This window comes from Sturnira hondurensis, unplaced genomic scaffold (genome assembly GCF_014824575.4).
Source record: "Sturnira hondurensis isolate 20B ecotype Veracruz unplaced genomic scaffold, ASM1482457v3 Scaffold0004821, whole genome shotgun sequence".
In the NCBI taxonomy this organism is placed as follows: Eukaryota; Metazoa; Chordata; class Mammalia; order Chiroptera; family Phyllostomidae; genus Sturnira; species Sturnira hondurensis.
This window is the reverse complement of record NW_028077452.1, coordinates 449,238-466,953: the sequence shown is the minus strand read 5'-3', so window position 1 is coordinate 466,953 and position 17,716 is coordinate 449,238. Positions and strand designations below refer to the sequence as shown.

At 44.1% G+C, this 17,716-nt stretch overlaps 1 protein-coding gene across 3 annotated transcripts in view; it reads left to right on the top strand.

Moving 5' to 3' along the window:
- Positions 1–2,286: 2,286 nt before the first annotated feature.
- The window catches only part of STK24 (serine/threonine kinase 24), a 120,714-nt gene continuing 105,284 nt past the window's right edge, over positions 2,287–17,716 (top strand). For all 3 annotated transcript variants that reach the window (XM_037046067.1, XM_037046066.1, XM_037046064.1), the window contains exon 1: positions 2,287–3,058. In XM_037046067.1, the coding sequence (XP_036901962.1) occupies positions 3,017–3,058 (42 nt within the window). In that variant the 5' untranslated portion in view covers positions 2,287–3,016. The remainder of the gene's footprint in view (positions 3,059–17,716) is intronic.

The window sequence follows — 17,716 nt, the reverse complement described above, 5'->3', positions numbered from 1 at the left end:
AGCTATTGTGACTCTAAATTTAATCAATTCTGTTATTGTAAGATTCTTAAGTTAGGATTCTGGGAGGACAGGATAAGAGGCATCTGAGAATCTAGTATTTATATGCCTAACATTGGACCAAATGTCTGACATGTAGTTGGCTTTCAAAAACTGTGTTAGTGTATGAATGAATGTAATAAACATTTGGGGCTCAGGCCCTGTGTATAATAATCTCTGCTCTGCTAAAACAAAGGGAGAGGACGACTGTCCTAGGGATACTGGGTAATGTCTGTATATGACTGAGTGGAACACTACTATTTTGCTTCTTCTCGTTCAAGGAGAATGGTGTTTAATAGTACAAATACAGTAAAAGGAGGAAATGAAGTTTAGTTGTCATGAGATAAGCAGGGTATAAGGAAATAGACCAACTAATTAAGGCAAGTCAGTGTCCAGATAGATTACATCCCACTGTAACCCACATATTCTTAACCTCACTAGCTTTCGAATACAAAAAGGGACTTGGATTACTTTTTATACCTAGATTATTATGATCAAATGCCCTCTAGGGCTTATTTGTTGAAAATTAGCCCACTGCAAAATAGGTCCCAGTGTTTCTTTAGAGTGTCCTATAGTAATGCCTCAGATCAGTATATAAACATTTCTATTTGTCCTGTTTTTTCCTCCTTATCTTGCTGCCATGTTATTGCCCTGACTGCTGACCCTAAGGAGAGACATCTTATAATGATAGTTTCTATTGGCTGACTACTGCTGACAAAATCATCTTTACTTCCAGAGATACCCACTGCTAAATCTTGGTTTATATACTTTGAGGTTTTTCTGTTTATACATATATACATAAAATTACACATATATGTAAATGATATATACTTAACTTCATATACATGAAGCAGCTTGAGATCAGACTATATTGTTTTGTATCCTGAACTTTTTCTTAATGATATAAAATGAAAACATTTTTGCATAATACCAAATATTGAAATACATAATTTTTAATGACTATGTGGCACTCACTGTATGAATATACCATCATTTACTTAACCTTTGTTAGCATTTTATTCTGTTCCCAGTTTTTCCGCAATTATAAGTATCACTGCACTGCATCCTTTTATATCCATTCTTACGCACTTTTTGGGTGTTTCCTTAGCGCATGTTACTGTAAGTAGAATTCCTGGGTTGGATATTATGAACATCTTAAATATTTATACTCTTGCTTATTTTGTTGTTCCTCTCCTATGTATCCATTTTTTAGGTACACAAAATTTACACAAGATGATAAACTAGGTAGCAGGGTTCATGCTTTGCCACAGTCTTCACAGTACTTGGGGCTGGTACAGCTTTAGTGAAGTTAGTGTAGTACCAAATGATAACCATGGAGGTATTTGAAGGTGTCCTGGAGAAGCCTGAGGAAAAATGCGCATATTTCTCATGGGAAAGCAGGTATTAAGTTTTAGCATCCATGCCTTGTGTGATACAGAGCACGGGAGGGAACTGAAATTCTGAGTACAATGATCTCAGAAAATAAACAGTCCCTATATCAGAGGAGGACTTTTTAGAGTTTCCTCCAATAGTCTGTAAACTCTTTGGCGATCATTTTTTGCATGTTTACCCTCGCACAACAATGGTACAACATGGACCCTCATGGCATCAAGGAGGTTATCAGTCCCAATAATTTGAGGTACAGATAACTTCACTGTAGCCTTCACAGGCTACCACTCTGTGGTTATAAATAAAATACGTTCTGGAGGCAGCCCAGTCTCATTCCATCTTATTTTTTCCCTCTGTAGTTGCAAAATAGAGGAGTAAAATGTGGAGACAGTACTGCTGCCCGTAGTGGGGCCTGGGCTTTTGTAGGCAGTGGAAAGGGAGGGAGAGGGCTGGGGAAAGCCTAGACTGGCTTTCTTCGATCATCCTCCCTTTCTCCTCGTCCCTCCCTCCGTTTCCCCTTTTCCAAGTGGACTCTTCGGCTTAGCACCAGAGCCCAGAGGCGGTGGAGTCAGCCCCTCACTTACTCCTTGGCTAAGTTTACGGCGCCTAGCATGCCAAGTGGGTCTATTTTCAAGAGGCAAAAACACCGGGCATTAACAGCTCTTGGTCTCTCCCCTCTCAGTTTCCTCTTTGGGTTGGTTGGAAACTTCACTGAGACACCGAAGAAGCTCCGCCCAGGTAGTTCTGAACCGGCCTTTGCCTGAGGCCCCGCTGGACATTCTTCCTGCTAAAGTCCCCCAGCCCCAGGCGGCCCTCCAGGAGGTCGCCCAGACCCCATTTGCCGGCGGGTAGATAGGGAAGCGTGGGCTGCTTGGAGGAAGAAGGTAGAGTAAGAGTTGGTGCTAACCGCTCCCCCCTCACCAGACTCCCTAAGCTCCCAACGGGGCCCGGGCAGGGTACCTCCTTCTCCACGCAGGGAGGACACCCAGTTGAGGCCCGCTCCTCGCACCAACGGCCTGCCTCCTCCCCGAGCAGCCAACTGGGGCTGAGGGGCAGCTCCATAGGGACGCTCAGATTCCCCGCCAGCCCCGGCAGAAAGCTCCGCAGGCTGCGCAAGACGGCCGCGGCCTACAGCGCTGGGCTGCCCAGAGCCTCCTCCCCCTCCCGGAAGCGCGGGGCGGGGTCCCCGGCCTGGCTGCGGAGGCGGGCGCGGGGTCCGGGAGGGCGGAGGCAAGACGCGCGAGGCGCTAGCGGGCTCTGCCGTCTATATGCTCTCAGTCGGCTTCAGGCCGCCGGTCTCCAACCAGCAGCAATTGTAGCGGCGGCAGCCCCTGCCCCTCGCCCCTCGCAGCCACTCCCCGGCGCTGTGCATGGAGACGCTGTCCACCACTTGCCGCTGAGCTACAGTTTGGCCCAGGACCCGCGAGGGCTGGGCTGCCTTCGGGCTTCCGCCGGCTCTGCCAAAGTCGGACTACTGCTTGGCTGGCTACCTCCGCCACCCAAGGGCTGCGTGTGGCTCTCGGGCCTCTTCGTCAGCGTAAGTCGGCGCAGCCCGGCCGTCCCGTCTCAGGAAGTGGCCATCCTGACCGCCATGGCTCACTCTCCGGTGCAGTCGGGCCTGCCTGGCATGCAGGTAGGCAGAAGCAGGGCCGCAGAGGGATGTGAGGGAGGGATGCACCAGCCCGGGAGGAAGCGGGGAACTTACGGGTGTAAACACGGACCCCCCACGCTGCCCCTCCTGGGGTCGCGCCGGCCTCGCGCCGCTCTCCCAGCCCTCCAGGGCATCCTTGCCCGGTGTGGCGACCGGCTCTTGGGCCTGGGGGTGGGGGCAGCAGGCGCCTGAGGCCGCGGTCTGGAGGCGGCCTTTGCTAGCCTGGAGTGGCGGTGGTCAAGGGAGGATGTGGGGTGCCGGCCTCCTCGCCCTCGCCGCTACCGTCTTTCCCCAATGCCTCTAAGCTTCAGGCCCAGCGCCGGCCCCAGCCCGGAGGGAGAAGTGATGTGGGGAAATGGCTTTGGAGGCCCCTGCGCGGTCTCTGGGCCCTGCGTGCGGGCGGGGGGTGGGGTGGCGGAGGCCCCTGTCCTCCAAACGAGCAGGCTGCGAAGTTAGGAGGCGGGAGGGGAGTGGGGTGCGCGCCGCCACTTGTCCTAAGCCGGGCGGGCCGGAGAAGGCTGGGTTGAGTGGAGGAAGGTGTAACTGCTAGCCCAACTTCCAGCGTGTTACTTCCGCGTGATTCCTGTTGGTGCAGACTGGGGGGAAGGTGTGCGAGCCTTTAAACCTGGAACAAGGAATGATTCGGGCAATTTGCACTCGGAGCCAAGGCTGAGCCGCCGGATCCCGGGCTTTTTTACTTTGAGACTTGATTGGATCCAGATGAGTTCCTTCCCAGTAAACCTCGTAGTTGATGCTTTGTGGCATCTTGGCCTACCAGTGACTTTTTGGGGGGGGGTGCGGAGAAGTTGAATTTCAAATTTACATGAGTGCATTAAAGATTTTTCTTCATTTGGGACTGTTTTTCGTCCTTTGAAAAATAAAACCACCATCCTTGGCTAGTTTGTAATGTTTGTAAGCGCTTAAATGGTGGCAAATGATTAGGATTAAAATCTCACGGTGCACTTAGGTTTGTCTTAAGTTTTACTTTCCCAAATGTAGATAAACCAGTGAGCCGAAGAAAACAACCACAGTATCCAATTGTATTATTTATCTTACAGACATCTACTGGCTCATTTTCTCTTCCCTCGCTTTTGAAGGCTGAGAGGAACACCGCTGGCCCCTTAGAAGCCAGGATTCTGTTCCCCTTATCTGACGCAGATCATTATCTCTATTTTTTAAACTATAAAAAGAAAACTGGATTTTGTTTTTCAGGTTTGAAATAGAAAAATGGTAACATGATGTAGCCAGAGTTTTAGTTCACTTTTTAAAAAAACTCCATGGAGTAGCAGTTAAAGTTAGTCTCTTAGAAGTGCGCTTCAAGAAAAACTGCCCGTGGATTTCATCTAAATAGTTTTAAAACTTGACAGACACTTAAAACCTAAGCTTCTGCTGACTGCTAGGTAAAAATCAAATGTAGTTTCTTGGTATTTCTTAAAGTTTTTGCTTTGGTTTGAATTGGAAGGCAGTGTGAACTGGGTGAAAATTATTTCTGACCAGGAGAGTAAGAAGGCCCTCTTGTAATGATTTAAAAAAAAACAAACCAAAAAACCCAACCTAAACTTTTACTCAATACTTCCTTTAGACTGACTTTTATGCTGTGTTAGGTTGCAGTGTAGCACAAATAACTGCTTAGAGTTCACTTCGGCCTTGGTGGAAAGAGAATCAGTTTGAAAAGTTACTTAAAAGCTCCACTAGCTGGTGTCCTGAAGTCAGTATCACATGATTACCAGGTGGTTTCTAGTCTCTACTTTTTTTGTCCTCACTTTTTTCTTTAAGAGTAGGACCAACACTTTTAAATCTTGGGAAAACATGAATTTTCTTTAATAATTTTGCCTCCCAAATATAGTGTATTTCCTAGATAATGGTACAATGGAACAGTTTTTATTTTGCTTTCTCAGTGTAACAGCTGATAAATTTTTATTTGGTTGAAACAACCAAATTTGTAGCTATTTCAATTTCAGTGGTGTGAAGGTGACGTCTGTCAGTCTGTGATACTATGTTAGTATTGTACACCTACAAACTGTATAGTTGTTTTTAGTGTCCTATTTGGGGAAGAACATTCCTTTCTTGTCCCCACCCTCCAAAACCCCCCACAAAAAACAAGCACATTTATTTTCTTTGAATTAGTAGTTGCTGCAGTCCAGGGAGGCTTTCCTTAGAGTTGTTGAGGATTAAGTTAAAGGCATACCTGCCTTAGACTGCTCTCTGGGATAAAACAGAAGCACCAACCCTTCTGTGCCCTGTCCTGATACATCTCACATCCCTTCCTTTTTTAGCCTATCTCACCACATGACCAGGCCTTACGAGGATTTGATTTAACAATTTCAGAAAGATGGCAGAATAAATTGATGGCCTAGGCGGAGGTGCATAAAAAATGAACCTGAATGAAACAACAGTTTAGTATAAACATCATTTTTCACTGTCTTGCAAATCATTTTTATGTCTCTTAATTCTTTCTGGTACCACTCAAAGCATGCTGTTCTCTAGATGTGCAAACCAACAGAGACTTATTGAACTGACCCAGGTACTGTTGTGTGGCAAATTTGTGATTTGAAAACCAGATTTTTTCCTACCTTCTAGAGCATACTCCTCACCATGCTGTATTATTGCTTTTTTATTTATATTTATTTTTATTTTTTAAACTATTTTATTTATTTTTTAGAGAGAGGGGAAGGGAAGGAGAAAGAGTGGGAGAGAAACATCAATGTGTGGTTTCCTCTCACGTGTCCCCCACTAGGGACCTGGCCTGCAACCCAGGCATGCGCCCCAACTGGAAATCGAACTGGTGACCCTTTGCTTCACAGGCCCGTGCTCAATCCACTGAGCTACACCAGCCAGGGCATTGCTTTTTTAAATTAGTTTTATATATATTAATGTTTAATTCATCCCAACTTGGGTTTGCTGAAGAAATTAGAAATGTGGGATTAATGTCTTGTTTAGTCAATCAGCAGTCGTTATTGAATGTGCCAGGCCCTAGGTAATTAATGACTGTAAACCTAAATAACATCATTTTTAATAAATGTTTAATGAAAATTGCCCAAAAGCCTTTTTCTTTTTTAACCTCCAACACCCCGGTTTTATATTAACAAAGGAGAAAAAATAGAAATCATGAACTAAATGTAATAACTACAAATAGGAAGAAATTAGCTTCATTTGTGGGTTTAACTATACCTTGTTCTTCATTGAACATGGTGGATTAAAAGAAAATCAAACTTCAATTGGAGGCTGGTACATTAAAAAATGAGCTTATAGTTTGCATTGTTATAATTTAAAAAATATATTTTGGTTTATTAATTTTTACTACAGAACTTTATAAGTCACTTTAAACTTTTCTGGACAATGACCCACATGAGAAATATATTTTACATCAAGACCTGAAACAAAACTTTTAGAAGACAGTCCTAATCATTATTACTTGGTGAAGTAGTTGTGTGATGTATTTTATTTTATTTTTTAAAAAAAAAGCTGGTTGCAACACCAAATTGATTTCCTACCTGAGTGATTTTTACCTAAGTTTGAGACACTGAAGAACTATGTCACATGTGTAGTAGGGCCTGAGATCAGTTAGCATGTTTTGAGGATGGCATAAATTTAAGATATTTTCATATTTGAAAGTATATATACACTTTAGAGGAATAGCTAGAAAATTGAAAGTTTGCAGTGGTTAGCATCACCCTTCCACTTTTTTAGCTGCTTGGAGAACCTTGGTCTGAGAATGCCCCTTGATGTGGGGAGAGAGCAAAAAACATTTATTTAATGGCTAGATTGAATGCATTGGGAACTTCTTTCAAGTGTTTTACCCTGGGGAAACTAGTGTGTTCTGCAGAATCTGGGAAATGAAGGTAAACAGAAGGACAGCTGGATTTAATTGTGGCTTAAATGCTCCTGTGTTCCCCGCCCCCCTTAGTGTCACATTTCCATAGGTTTTTTTTTTTTTTTTTCCTGTTTCCATCGGAGGGGCCTCCCCATGTTCAGCCTGTTACCATCTACATTCAAGGAAAAGGTTGGCCTGTTAAAGAGTGTGGACATCTAGGGTGTTTGTGAGATTTAGGTTCTAAAAAAGCTCCTTGAGGGAGATGTTGTACTGTAGAATGCGGCCTGTTGTCTTAGAATTTTGGAGTGGATGGGGAACCCGCATTCATGCAACACATTTGTCTGTGGAGTGTGGTGTCAGCCACCGTGTGAGGTACTGGTGATAAACTCCTTTGGTCCTGTCCTCAGGAAATCAGCAGTTTATGAGAGCTGATTTAAATGAATAACTGAGGTGCACAGAGAGCAGATGTGTGTGGTTGAAAAGCTGGCTCCTAGACCTTGGTGTGGAGGGGCAGCACAGGCCCAGGGAAGGGGGCCTGTGTTCCCAGCTACAGTCCAGGAGCATTGTTGCATGTCCTATACTTTAGGAATCATGCTTCCTCAGTAGAAAGTGGAAGGAATTGGATTCTAGGGAGTGCCGGGTGCCAGCTTGGAAGGTAGTGGTAACACTTTAGGTGAGAGAGTAACCCCAGGGAAGTGAGAGTAGGAGCAGAGAAGATAGTGGTTGGAGGTCCCAGTGTCAGGGTAGCCTGGGTGGACCTTTTCACAAGGTTCATTTAAACCTTGGTCATTTGAACTCTCAATGAACATTTTATAGTCTTTTATTTATTGTTTCCCACCCCCCCTTCTTTTGACCCTTTTTGCTGTTTTATGCTGGAGTAGTAAGGAAAATAAAGGCACATTTTTCTGTAACTATTAGTTGCTTAAGTTTTTAAAAAATATCTACTTTAATACTTCACATTCCTCTTTTCCTATGTCATCACAGTTTAACAGTATTAAGAATTTGTTTTGCTTAAGAATGTATTTTGGGGGTGAGAGTTGTCAGACAATTTTAAAAAAATAAAATTAAAAATGTAGTTTGGAGCATTCTTGATAGTATTTCACATAGAACCAAGTCAGCTTCAAGTAAAAATTGGTCAGGTTATATTTTTCTAAGCCGCTAATGTAGTACAATTCCAGCAGAGAGTAGGTAGAGGTAAGTGGCAGCCATTGTCACTGGGTTCCTGTTTCTTTTTGTAATTTTTTTGTCCTCATTTTTTTTAAAAGATTTTATTTATTTATCTTTAGAGGAGAAGGGAAGGAGAGGAGAGAAATATCAATGTATGGTTGCCTCTTGTGAGTCCCCCGCCGGGAACTGGCCTGCAACCCAGGCATGTGCCCTGACTGGAAATCGAACCGCGATCGTGTGGTTCTCAGGCCCGCACTCAATCCACTGAGCTATACCAGCCAGGGCCTTTTTGTCCTCATTTTTGATCTATGGCTCTAATGTGTGGAGCTGAGCTTACTTATTTGGTGCAGGTTGACACTGCTTTTCAGTTGAACAGTATTCTTCTATAATCTTGGTTCAGGACATAGTGTGAATGGTTACTGAAGAGGTGAGTCTCTGGTTGCTGTTGCTTTCTATAGAGGAGTCTGATGATTTCTTGAGAAGCATGACACTTAACCCTCTATTTTGAGTGATTTCTCCCAGTGATTCACAATTGCTGGCTTGGAAACTTGGTACCTGCAGGAAATGGACCACACCTAACCAACCCTTCTGTGGGTTTTTTTTTCTGCTTTAGCTGAGCATTGTTATCATAATGGAATCTTGTGGCAGAAGTACCAGAAATAGAAGTTGCTGTCTGATAGTCCTCTCTTGCTGCTTAGAGTCAACCACTGTCATTGGACCTGTCATTTCCCATAATTTACGTTTCGCATTGCACTTCATTTAAAACTATTAATACCAAATGCTTTGGGAAAAATAAAAATATGGCTGTTGCAACACCTGGCTCCTGGGGGTGAATATGGAGTTTCCTAATCTAAAATTTGGCTCCCTCCTTTCCAGGGCTGAGATTAGAGAAAACAAAACAAGATGTACCTTTGGTTGCTACAAAGTATAAAACATCCCACATTGTGGATTACAAAGGTACTTTATATATACACTCTTGAAAAAGCACAAGCACAGCCTTGACTTTAGGTACCTTTCATTATTTTCTCATGAGGCTTCTTGGCCAGCAAGAGGAATCCTGTCTGTTCAGCATCCTATCCATATGTGAGTAAATTGTGAGAATGTTTCAAGGTTTATGCTAGTGCTTATCAAATATGTACCTGGTGTTTATCTTCCTGTTATTTTCAGTCTGTTTTTAAAAAGACTTTCCTGTTTTAAGATTTGAAAGGATCATATAGACCCAAGTCCTTTTATAAATGTTTAATTATGTAGGATTTTGATTTAGATTTTATAAAGAAATTATGCATATGTTTTAAAGAATGAAATGGTTTCATATGGTTTGTTTGGAAAGATAGCAGTTACTTGTCCCTTGCCTCATTTCCTCCTCCCAAAAGGCAGGCCTCTTTAATCTCTTAGCTGATTGTTGTTGATACTACTTTGTTTATAAAGAACATTTAAAAATTGGTGCTACTTTTTTTCCTAGTTTCAGGCATTATTTCTGAAGATGAGGATTTACTTCTTGCCTCCTTCACTCTCCCCTTTCTCTCGCTAGTATAGTTAGTTATATTGTAACTTTGGTCAGATCAACTGAATAATTAATGTGACAGTATAAACAGTATTCACAACCCAGCTATCAGTAAACCAGGATTACTTTTCAAATCTTTTTTTGGAAGTTGTTTTTTGGTAATGTACTTAGCTTTAATAAAATAGCATAGATTGGGTGTCTTAAACAACATATATTTCTCACAGTTCTGGAGGCCGGGGAGTCTAAGATCAAAGTGCTTCAGTGTCTGGTGAGAACCCCGATTCATTGAAAGTGTATTTTTGCTGTGCCCTCACATGGCAGGAGGGGAAAGGAACTCACTGGGGTCTGTCTCATTTATAAGAGCACGAATTCCAATTCTCAGGGCTCCATTCTCATGACCTAATCACTTCCCAAAGGCCCCACCTCCTAATACATTGGGGGTTAGGTTTCAACATCCAGATTTTGGAGGGGGGACACAAACATTCAGTCTGTAGCAGTACTTTTTCAACTCCCAACTTGCACCAGTTGTTGAAACATACCCTCTCTTGGGAAGTGCAGAAAGAGCAGACAGGCTCTCTATCAGTTTCACCTTTCTGCAGAAGGCTTCCCTGTGAGCCTGTGGATCTGCTTGTTATGGACTGGTGATCTTCCATACTTGGTGCATTGCTGGCTTCCTTTGTTTTTGTCTTCCAGATTTCTCATGCTGCTCTCTGTTGGATGTCTGGTGTTCTGTCTCCTGTCATCTTTCTTGGTTTACGTAATTGTGTTGGTAGAACTACTTTACATTGCCTTCCTGCAAATGGAGTACATGGGGGAGAGGTTTTTGAGGCTTTACATACCTGAAATTTTCTGTTTCTTTTTTTTAAGATTTTATTTATTTACTTTTATAGAGAGGGGAAAGGAGGGAGAAAGAGAGGTAGAGAAACATCAGTACGTGAAAGATACATGGATCAGTTGCTTCTCAGTTGCCTCTGGCAAGCCTCCAACTAGGGACCTGGCCCAAAGCCCAGGCCATGTGTCCTGACTGAGAATTGAACCAGCAACTTTTCAGTTTATAGGCTGGCACTCAGTCCACTGAGCCACACCAGCCAGGGCTGAAATTTTCTTTTTAATTTGTTTATCTATCTGTCTATCTGTCTGTCTATCTATCTATCTATCTATCTATCTATCTTTAGAGGGGAAGGGAAGGAGAGAAGGAGAGAAATATCAATGTATGGTTACCTCTCATGAGTCCCCTGCTGGGAACTGGCCTGCAACCCAGGCCTGTGCCCTGACTGGGAATTGAACCGCGATCGTGTGGTTTGCAGGCCCACACTCATCCACTGAGCTACACCAGCCAGGGCCTGAAATTTTCTTTATACTTCCCATTCATTGATATTTTGGTATGCAATAGAGTCATAGGGTGGAAATTATTTTCCTCCAAAATTTTGAAGTCACTTCTTCATTGTTTCAGCTTCCAGTTGCAGTGCCACAGTAATTTTGTAGAATCTGAATTTTTCTTGTCTCCTGCATTCACATTACCTCCCCTCACTGTCCTTGACATCTTTATATGGGGGTCTATTTTTATTTTTTTGTGATAGGTACTTTGTTAGGTCCCTTTAAGTGGTCAATGCAGGTCTTTCGTTGAATTATTTCTTGGACTCCCCTTCCCTTCCCTTTTCTTTGTTCTCTCTTAAACTCTCTTATTTTTTGGGTGTTGGACCTTCCGGACTGGTCTTCAAATATTCTTACCCTTTTAAACCTAATCTCTGTCTCTCTTTTTTCCTGGCCTTAGTGATTGTCTCAACTTTTTCTTCTAATGAGTATTTAATTTCTGCTCTTGTTTTGTAAATTCTAAGAGCTCTTTTTGGTCTTCTGATTGTTCCTTTGTTACACTGTTCTGTTCTTGTTGCAGTCAAAATATCTGTTCTTATCTCCCTGAATATATTAATTCTGGTATTTTTTTCTCCCAATAGTCTCCCTGCCCCCTTTGGTAGGTTTTGGTCTCTATCGTTGTGGTAGAGGCCACCTTCAGATGTTCACTAATACGTAAGAGTGGGGGACTAAGATGGTTAGAAATCTGAGCTCTTGAAAGGGTTTTTTTTTAAACCATACTGACATCAGGTGCTCTTATTGGACAGGATAGTTGAGGAATGGCTTATGTCAATTTCTTTCTTTTTTAAAAAAAGATTTTATTTATTTTTAGAGAAGGGAAGGGAGGGAGGAAGAGGAAGAGAAACATCAGTGTGTGGTTGCCTCTTGTGCGCCCCCTACAGGCAACCTGGACTGCAACCTAGGCATGTGCCCTTAGACTGGGAATGAAAGTGGTGACCCTCTGGTTTGCAGGCCCGTGCGCAATCTACTGAGCTACACCAACCAGGGCTCTTCCATCTTTTTACACATTTCTCCTTCCTGAGGAAGCCTTGTCTGAGGTCTTCTGATCTGTTCCCATCTGGACTGGTTGTCCTTGTTCACACTTTATATACCACTCAGGCTGATGACCCTTCTCTGGCCTGAGGCCTTATGCCCACCTGAGTGCTGGATGGAGGGAAAGGACTGAGTGTGGGCACAGTGTCTTATGTAGTTTCATTCTGTTCCAGAAACCCTCAGTTTCCTTTCAGTTGTTTTCTTGATAGGAAAGGCATGAAGCAGTTGTCTGACTTTGAAGGGTGGGGAAAGCAGTCAGAGTATCAGAGCACTGTAGGTACTCCCTTCCAGAGTTTCTTGTGCTCAAATTCCTGAGTTTTGGGGATTCACCACTGCAAGTGAAGTTGATTCTCTGCTTTTTCCACTTGTCTTTTAGCATTTGTTTTTTCCTCTCCATTTTCCAGCTTCTGGAATTCCATTGCTGGTTTTCCCTCCCCTCTTGGTACACGCAGATTTCGGGATTAATCAAAATAGAAGCCCATGCTCAATGTGCCCGCTACCTGAAAGTCACCATAGATGAATGAATAGAATTTAAATTCTAATGTCAGGATTGTTTGGGCTGCATCGTTCCCTTCTTCTGTGATTGTGCTTTCTGTTTTCTTTCTGTAAGTATAGAGAAATATAAACATATGCTTGTTTTTCCATATCTCTAATAGCCATTGACCTCCACCTCCCTAACTTGAACTGAGAACCTGTTTTTCTCTATTTTGTCTTGTTTACTGGCCCCAAGATCTTGTGGGCACAGAACCAATTAGGGAGCCCTCTTTGGAGAAAACATTTGTTTAAGTTGATTGATGTTTTGGGGGCTCAGGTCATGGTCTAGAATTGAGTGTCTCCTTGGGAGGATGGTGAGGGCTGTGTCAGTCATGGCTATTTCATGGCTATTAGCACAGCACTTGAACACAGGTGCACAGCAGATGTTGAATAGCTTTTCAGGGTGAGTTCAGGAGCCTGTGTGGCAGATTCAGTTTGCTACTTGTCAGAAGATAGTGGACTGAGGGATGGAGAAGGGGTATCTTGGTGTGCTCAGTGCAGAGCAAAAGCTTGGCCACTGCACAGTGTTGTTCCTTACACATGTGACATCTGTGGATAAATGACTCAAGGGAGCATGTAGAAACAGGGAAAGCTGTTCTTTGGGAGACTGCCTTAAAATGATATCTGACTTAAGTACAAAATACTTTTTGGGGGGTAGAAATTTACAGTAACAAACCGCTGAGTGAAGATGGAAAGTAATCCAGAATCTGGGATTAGCCAGCAGCCATTTGAAGCAGAGTTTTATAGAACCGTAAAATCATTTTCACGTGTGTTTAATTCAAAGTTGTTAAATTGCTACCTGAACTCTTGATGAACTGAGAACCTGCTGAATAGAAAGATATTGTTTGAAAGTTCCTTTATTGTGTTCATGCACTTTCATTGTATCAAACATTTCTCAAGAGGTAATTTAAAAAAAATAGAGACCTCTGGTCAAGATGGTGGCATAGGGGCCAAGATGGGGCATAGGTGGAAACACTGTACCTCCTTGTATAACCAAATTTAAGGACAACAAAGATATAGAAACAGAAACACAACCAGAACAGACAGAAAATTGAACTGTATTGGTCTGACAATCACGAACCATTCATCCAGACCAGTAAGAGGGGCAGAGTCAACAGCCCACAGAGAGGGGTCACGGCAGGAGGAGGCAGTAGCTGGCAGACCCAGGTGTGTGGAGGAAATGCGCAAACCCAGTGAGATGTGTAAGGTGGATGGCTGACCATGGACACACATTCGCATGCAGATAAACCAGGCAAAATAAAAGGGCAGTGAGACAGTCCGCCCAACCCAGGGCCCCAGCGATGGGAAATAAAGCCTAAAAGCACTGATTGAGAAAACTTTCGGGGGTTGAGGTGCCAGAAGAGGCTCCCAGCCTCACAGGAGAGTTTGTTGGAGAGACCCACAGGGTCCTAGAATGTACACAAGCCTACCCACCTGGGAACCAGCAACCCAATTTGCTTGTGGGAAGCGGCAGAGGGGACCAAAATTCAAGAGAGAACAGAACAAGCACCATTGCTCCTTCTCTTACCCCGCCCCCACATACAGCGTCACAGCCCAGCAACTGGGTTGACCTGCCCTGGTGAACACCTAAGGCTCTGCCCCTCACACATAACAGGCTCGACCTGACCAAAACATTATGGCTCAAACAGAAGAATGGATCAAAGCCCCAGAGTCAATACCTCTAAGCGACCAAGAGATAGCCAACCTATCAGATGCACAGTTTAAAATACTGGTGATCAGGATGCTCACAGAACTGGTCGATTATAGTCACAAATTAGAGGAACAAATGAAGGCTAAACTAATTGAAATGAAGGGAAATGCACAGGAAACCAATAGTGATGGGAAGGAAACTGGGACTCAAATCAAGGGAGTGGACCAGAAGGAAGAAAGAAACAACCAAACAGAAAAGAATGAAGAAACAATTCAAAACAATGAGGAGAGGCTTAGGAGCCTCCAGGACATCTTTAAACATTCCGACATCCGAATCATAGGGGTACCAGGAGGAGGAAAGGAAGAGCAACAAGTGGAACAGTTATTTGAACAAATAATAAAGGAGAACTTCCCCAGTCTGGCAAAGGAAATAGACTTTCAGGAAGTCCAGGAAGCTCAGAGAGTCCCAAAGAAATTGGACCCAAGAAGGAACACACCAAGGTACATCATAATTACATTAGCCAAGATTAAAATGAAGGAGAGAATTCTAGAAGCAGCAAGAGATAAGGGGACAGTCACCTACAAAGGAGCTCCCATCAGACTGTCAGCTGATTTCACCAAAGGAACCTTACAGGCAAGAAGGGGCTGGAAAGAAGTATTCCAAGTCATGAAATGCAAGGACCTACATCCAAGATTGCTCTATCCAGCAAAGCTTTCACTTAGAATGGAAGGGCAGATAAAGTCCTTCTCAGATAAGATCAAATTCAAGGGGTTCATCATCACCAAGTTCTTACTATGTGAAATGTCAAAGGGACTTATCTAAGAAAAAGAATATAAAAAATATGAACAGTGAAAGGACAGCAAACTCGCAGTTATTAACAACCACACCTAAGCAAAAGCAAACTAAGGACAGCTGGATCAGGAGCAGAACCATAGAAATGGAGATCACATGGAGGGTTAGCAACAGGGGAGTGGAAGGAGGAGAAGAGGGGAGAAGGTACAGAGAATAAGTAGCATAGATGATGGGGAGAAAATAGACGGGAGGGCAAAGGTAGTGCAGGAAATGTAGAAGCTAAAGAACTTATGACACATGGACGTGAACTAAAGGGGGGAACGTGGTGGGAGGGGGTGTGCAGGGTGGAGGGGAATGAAGGGGGAGGAATGGGGCAACTGTAATGGCATAATCAATAAAATATATTTTAAAAACATGGTGGTGTAGGCAGAAATTGCTTGCCTCCTTGCACAACTATGTCAAAATTACAGCTAAAGTAGAACAGCCATCATTCAGAACCATCAGAAATTGAGTAACAACTATGGGATTAATGAAACTATATCACCCAGACTGGTAGGAGGGGTGTAGACATGGAACAAGCTAATCTCTCACCCAGTGTGGTGGTAAAAATTCGGCAGAGGTATCTTGGGAGCGAGGCGGCCCAGGACCACACCAGGCCCCCAGCCCAGGGTTCTAGTGCCAGGAAGATAAGTCCCCACAATTTCTGGCTGCAAAAACCAGCAGGGATTGAGTCAGTGGAATAAACTTCTGGAGTCCCAAGCAGATCCTCTTAAAGAACCCATTCAGGGACTCACCTGCTCACACTTACTTCCTCTGAGCTCTAGTGCCAGGTGACAGCTTGAGGGGTATCGGTGGCATATAGGGAGAAACTGAAGTATCTGGCATCGTGGTGAACAGAGGCCATTGTCCCTTTTTTAAACCCTCTCCTCACAGAGCCTGCTGCTGGTGCTATATCTGAAACTCAGTCAACCTGGCTAACACTGTTTCACTAAGTTTGGAGATCCCCAGCTACTCTGCCCTGCCCAACTTATGGGCCACCCCAACTGCTTTTCCATATGAATAATTGGTCTTGGCTCTTGCTTCCCAACTTCCTAAATCATATCAAACTAGCAACAGCAGGCCCCAGTGAGCTCAAAGCCAGGCACCAGCAGAAGCTGGCCTAGAGTCACAGCTTGGTTTTGCCTGGGAATTTCTAAACCAAGCACAGGTAGCAGCCATCTCAGATTGCTTGCTCTGTTTATTTATTTATTTGTTTGTTTGTTTATTCATTCATTTATTTGTTTTTTCTTTAAAATTAAAAAAACTTTTTTTCCTAGAGAGAGGGGAAGGGAGGGAGGGAAAGAATCATCAGTGTGTGGTTGCTTCTCATGTCCCCCCACCCCCCACTGGGGACTTGGCCCACAACCCAGGCATGAGCCCTGACTAGGAATTGAACCACTGACCCTTTGGTTCACAGGCTGGTGCTCAATCCACTGAGCCACACCAACCAGGGCTCAGATTGCTTTGTAGCTCAGGCAGCATGTCCCCAGGCAAAACACAGGGGGGGTGGCTGGCCTGCACCACCTGGGAAACCCCAGGGCCAGTGTACCCAGTGGACTGCTACAGACCACTTCAGAGCACCGCCACCCTGCCTCTCCACAGAGCTGCTTCTCCACAGAGGGTGGAGGTAAGTGGTCAGTGGTCACAACCAGTCCTTGCAGCTGACTGGCTTGGGCAAATCCCTCTCATTGGTCTGTCAACAGCAACCAAAACTCAACTACAAGAGTAGGGTATACTCAGCTCACACGAAGGGCATACCTCGATTACCCAGCTTGGATGATATGGGTGGCTGTGCCACTGGACCCTACAGAACACCTACTACATTAAGACACACTACAAGACATGGAGTCAAAGCAGCTGTACCTAATATATAGAAACAAACACAGGCTGACAAAATGAGGAGAAAAGCATGACCCAAATGAAAGATCCAAGTTCTAGGAAAAAACCTAAATAAAATGGAGATAAGCAATCTAGCAGGTGCAGAGTTGAAAACACTGGTTATGTAAGAGGGTGCAACCAGGGGTCCCCCGAAAGAAGGTTTGTAATGGGGTCCAGAACTCAAGGTGTCCAAGAAATATTAAAAATATGGGTGTTCTTACCCCCACAAGTCTGAACTGGGGTGGTGGGACACATGGAGCAGGGCCATGGAGAGTTGTTTTGCGTAGCAACAGTTTTGCGGATAACCTCTAGGATGGTCATTTAACATATCTATAACCTTTAACTGGTTTCATAGGCATGTTAAATAGCTGTAGCCATGCTCTGAGCCAGGGAGAAGGGAGTGACTTCAACCCATGATATAACTGGGAGGCAACTACCCCTGGTTACAGAGCCTGCATAAGAGCTTGGAGATATTTGGCTCCACACCACAAGGCCATGCCTGCCTGGATTTATTGTGGCAGCCCAGAAAAGCTGGAAAAATAATGGGAATGCTGGCAAGTGTAGCTGATTGTGCAAGGAATCGGAAATGGGGCTGCAGAAGAATATTGGCGCCGGGATTTAAACCCAGGCACAGCAGCTGTGACAAGTAGAACCACGTGGTTATGGCAGGGGCGAACCACTCGGCCATGGGTGTCTCTTTGTGATGCAGCTTAGGAAGCCAGCAAGCAAGATGTAGCTGCGGTGCAGAGCTCTGTCTTTAGCAGTTCAAAGAATGTAGGAGAGACACTGCAGGAAGGAAAGGGGTGAATGGGCTCTTGCTGGTGGGCCATGAGACGGTGCCATGTAGTTTTGTAT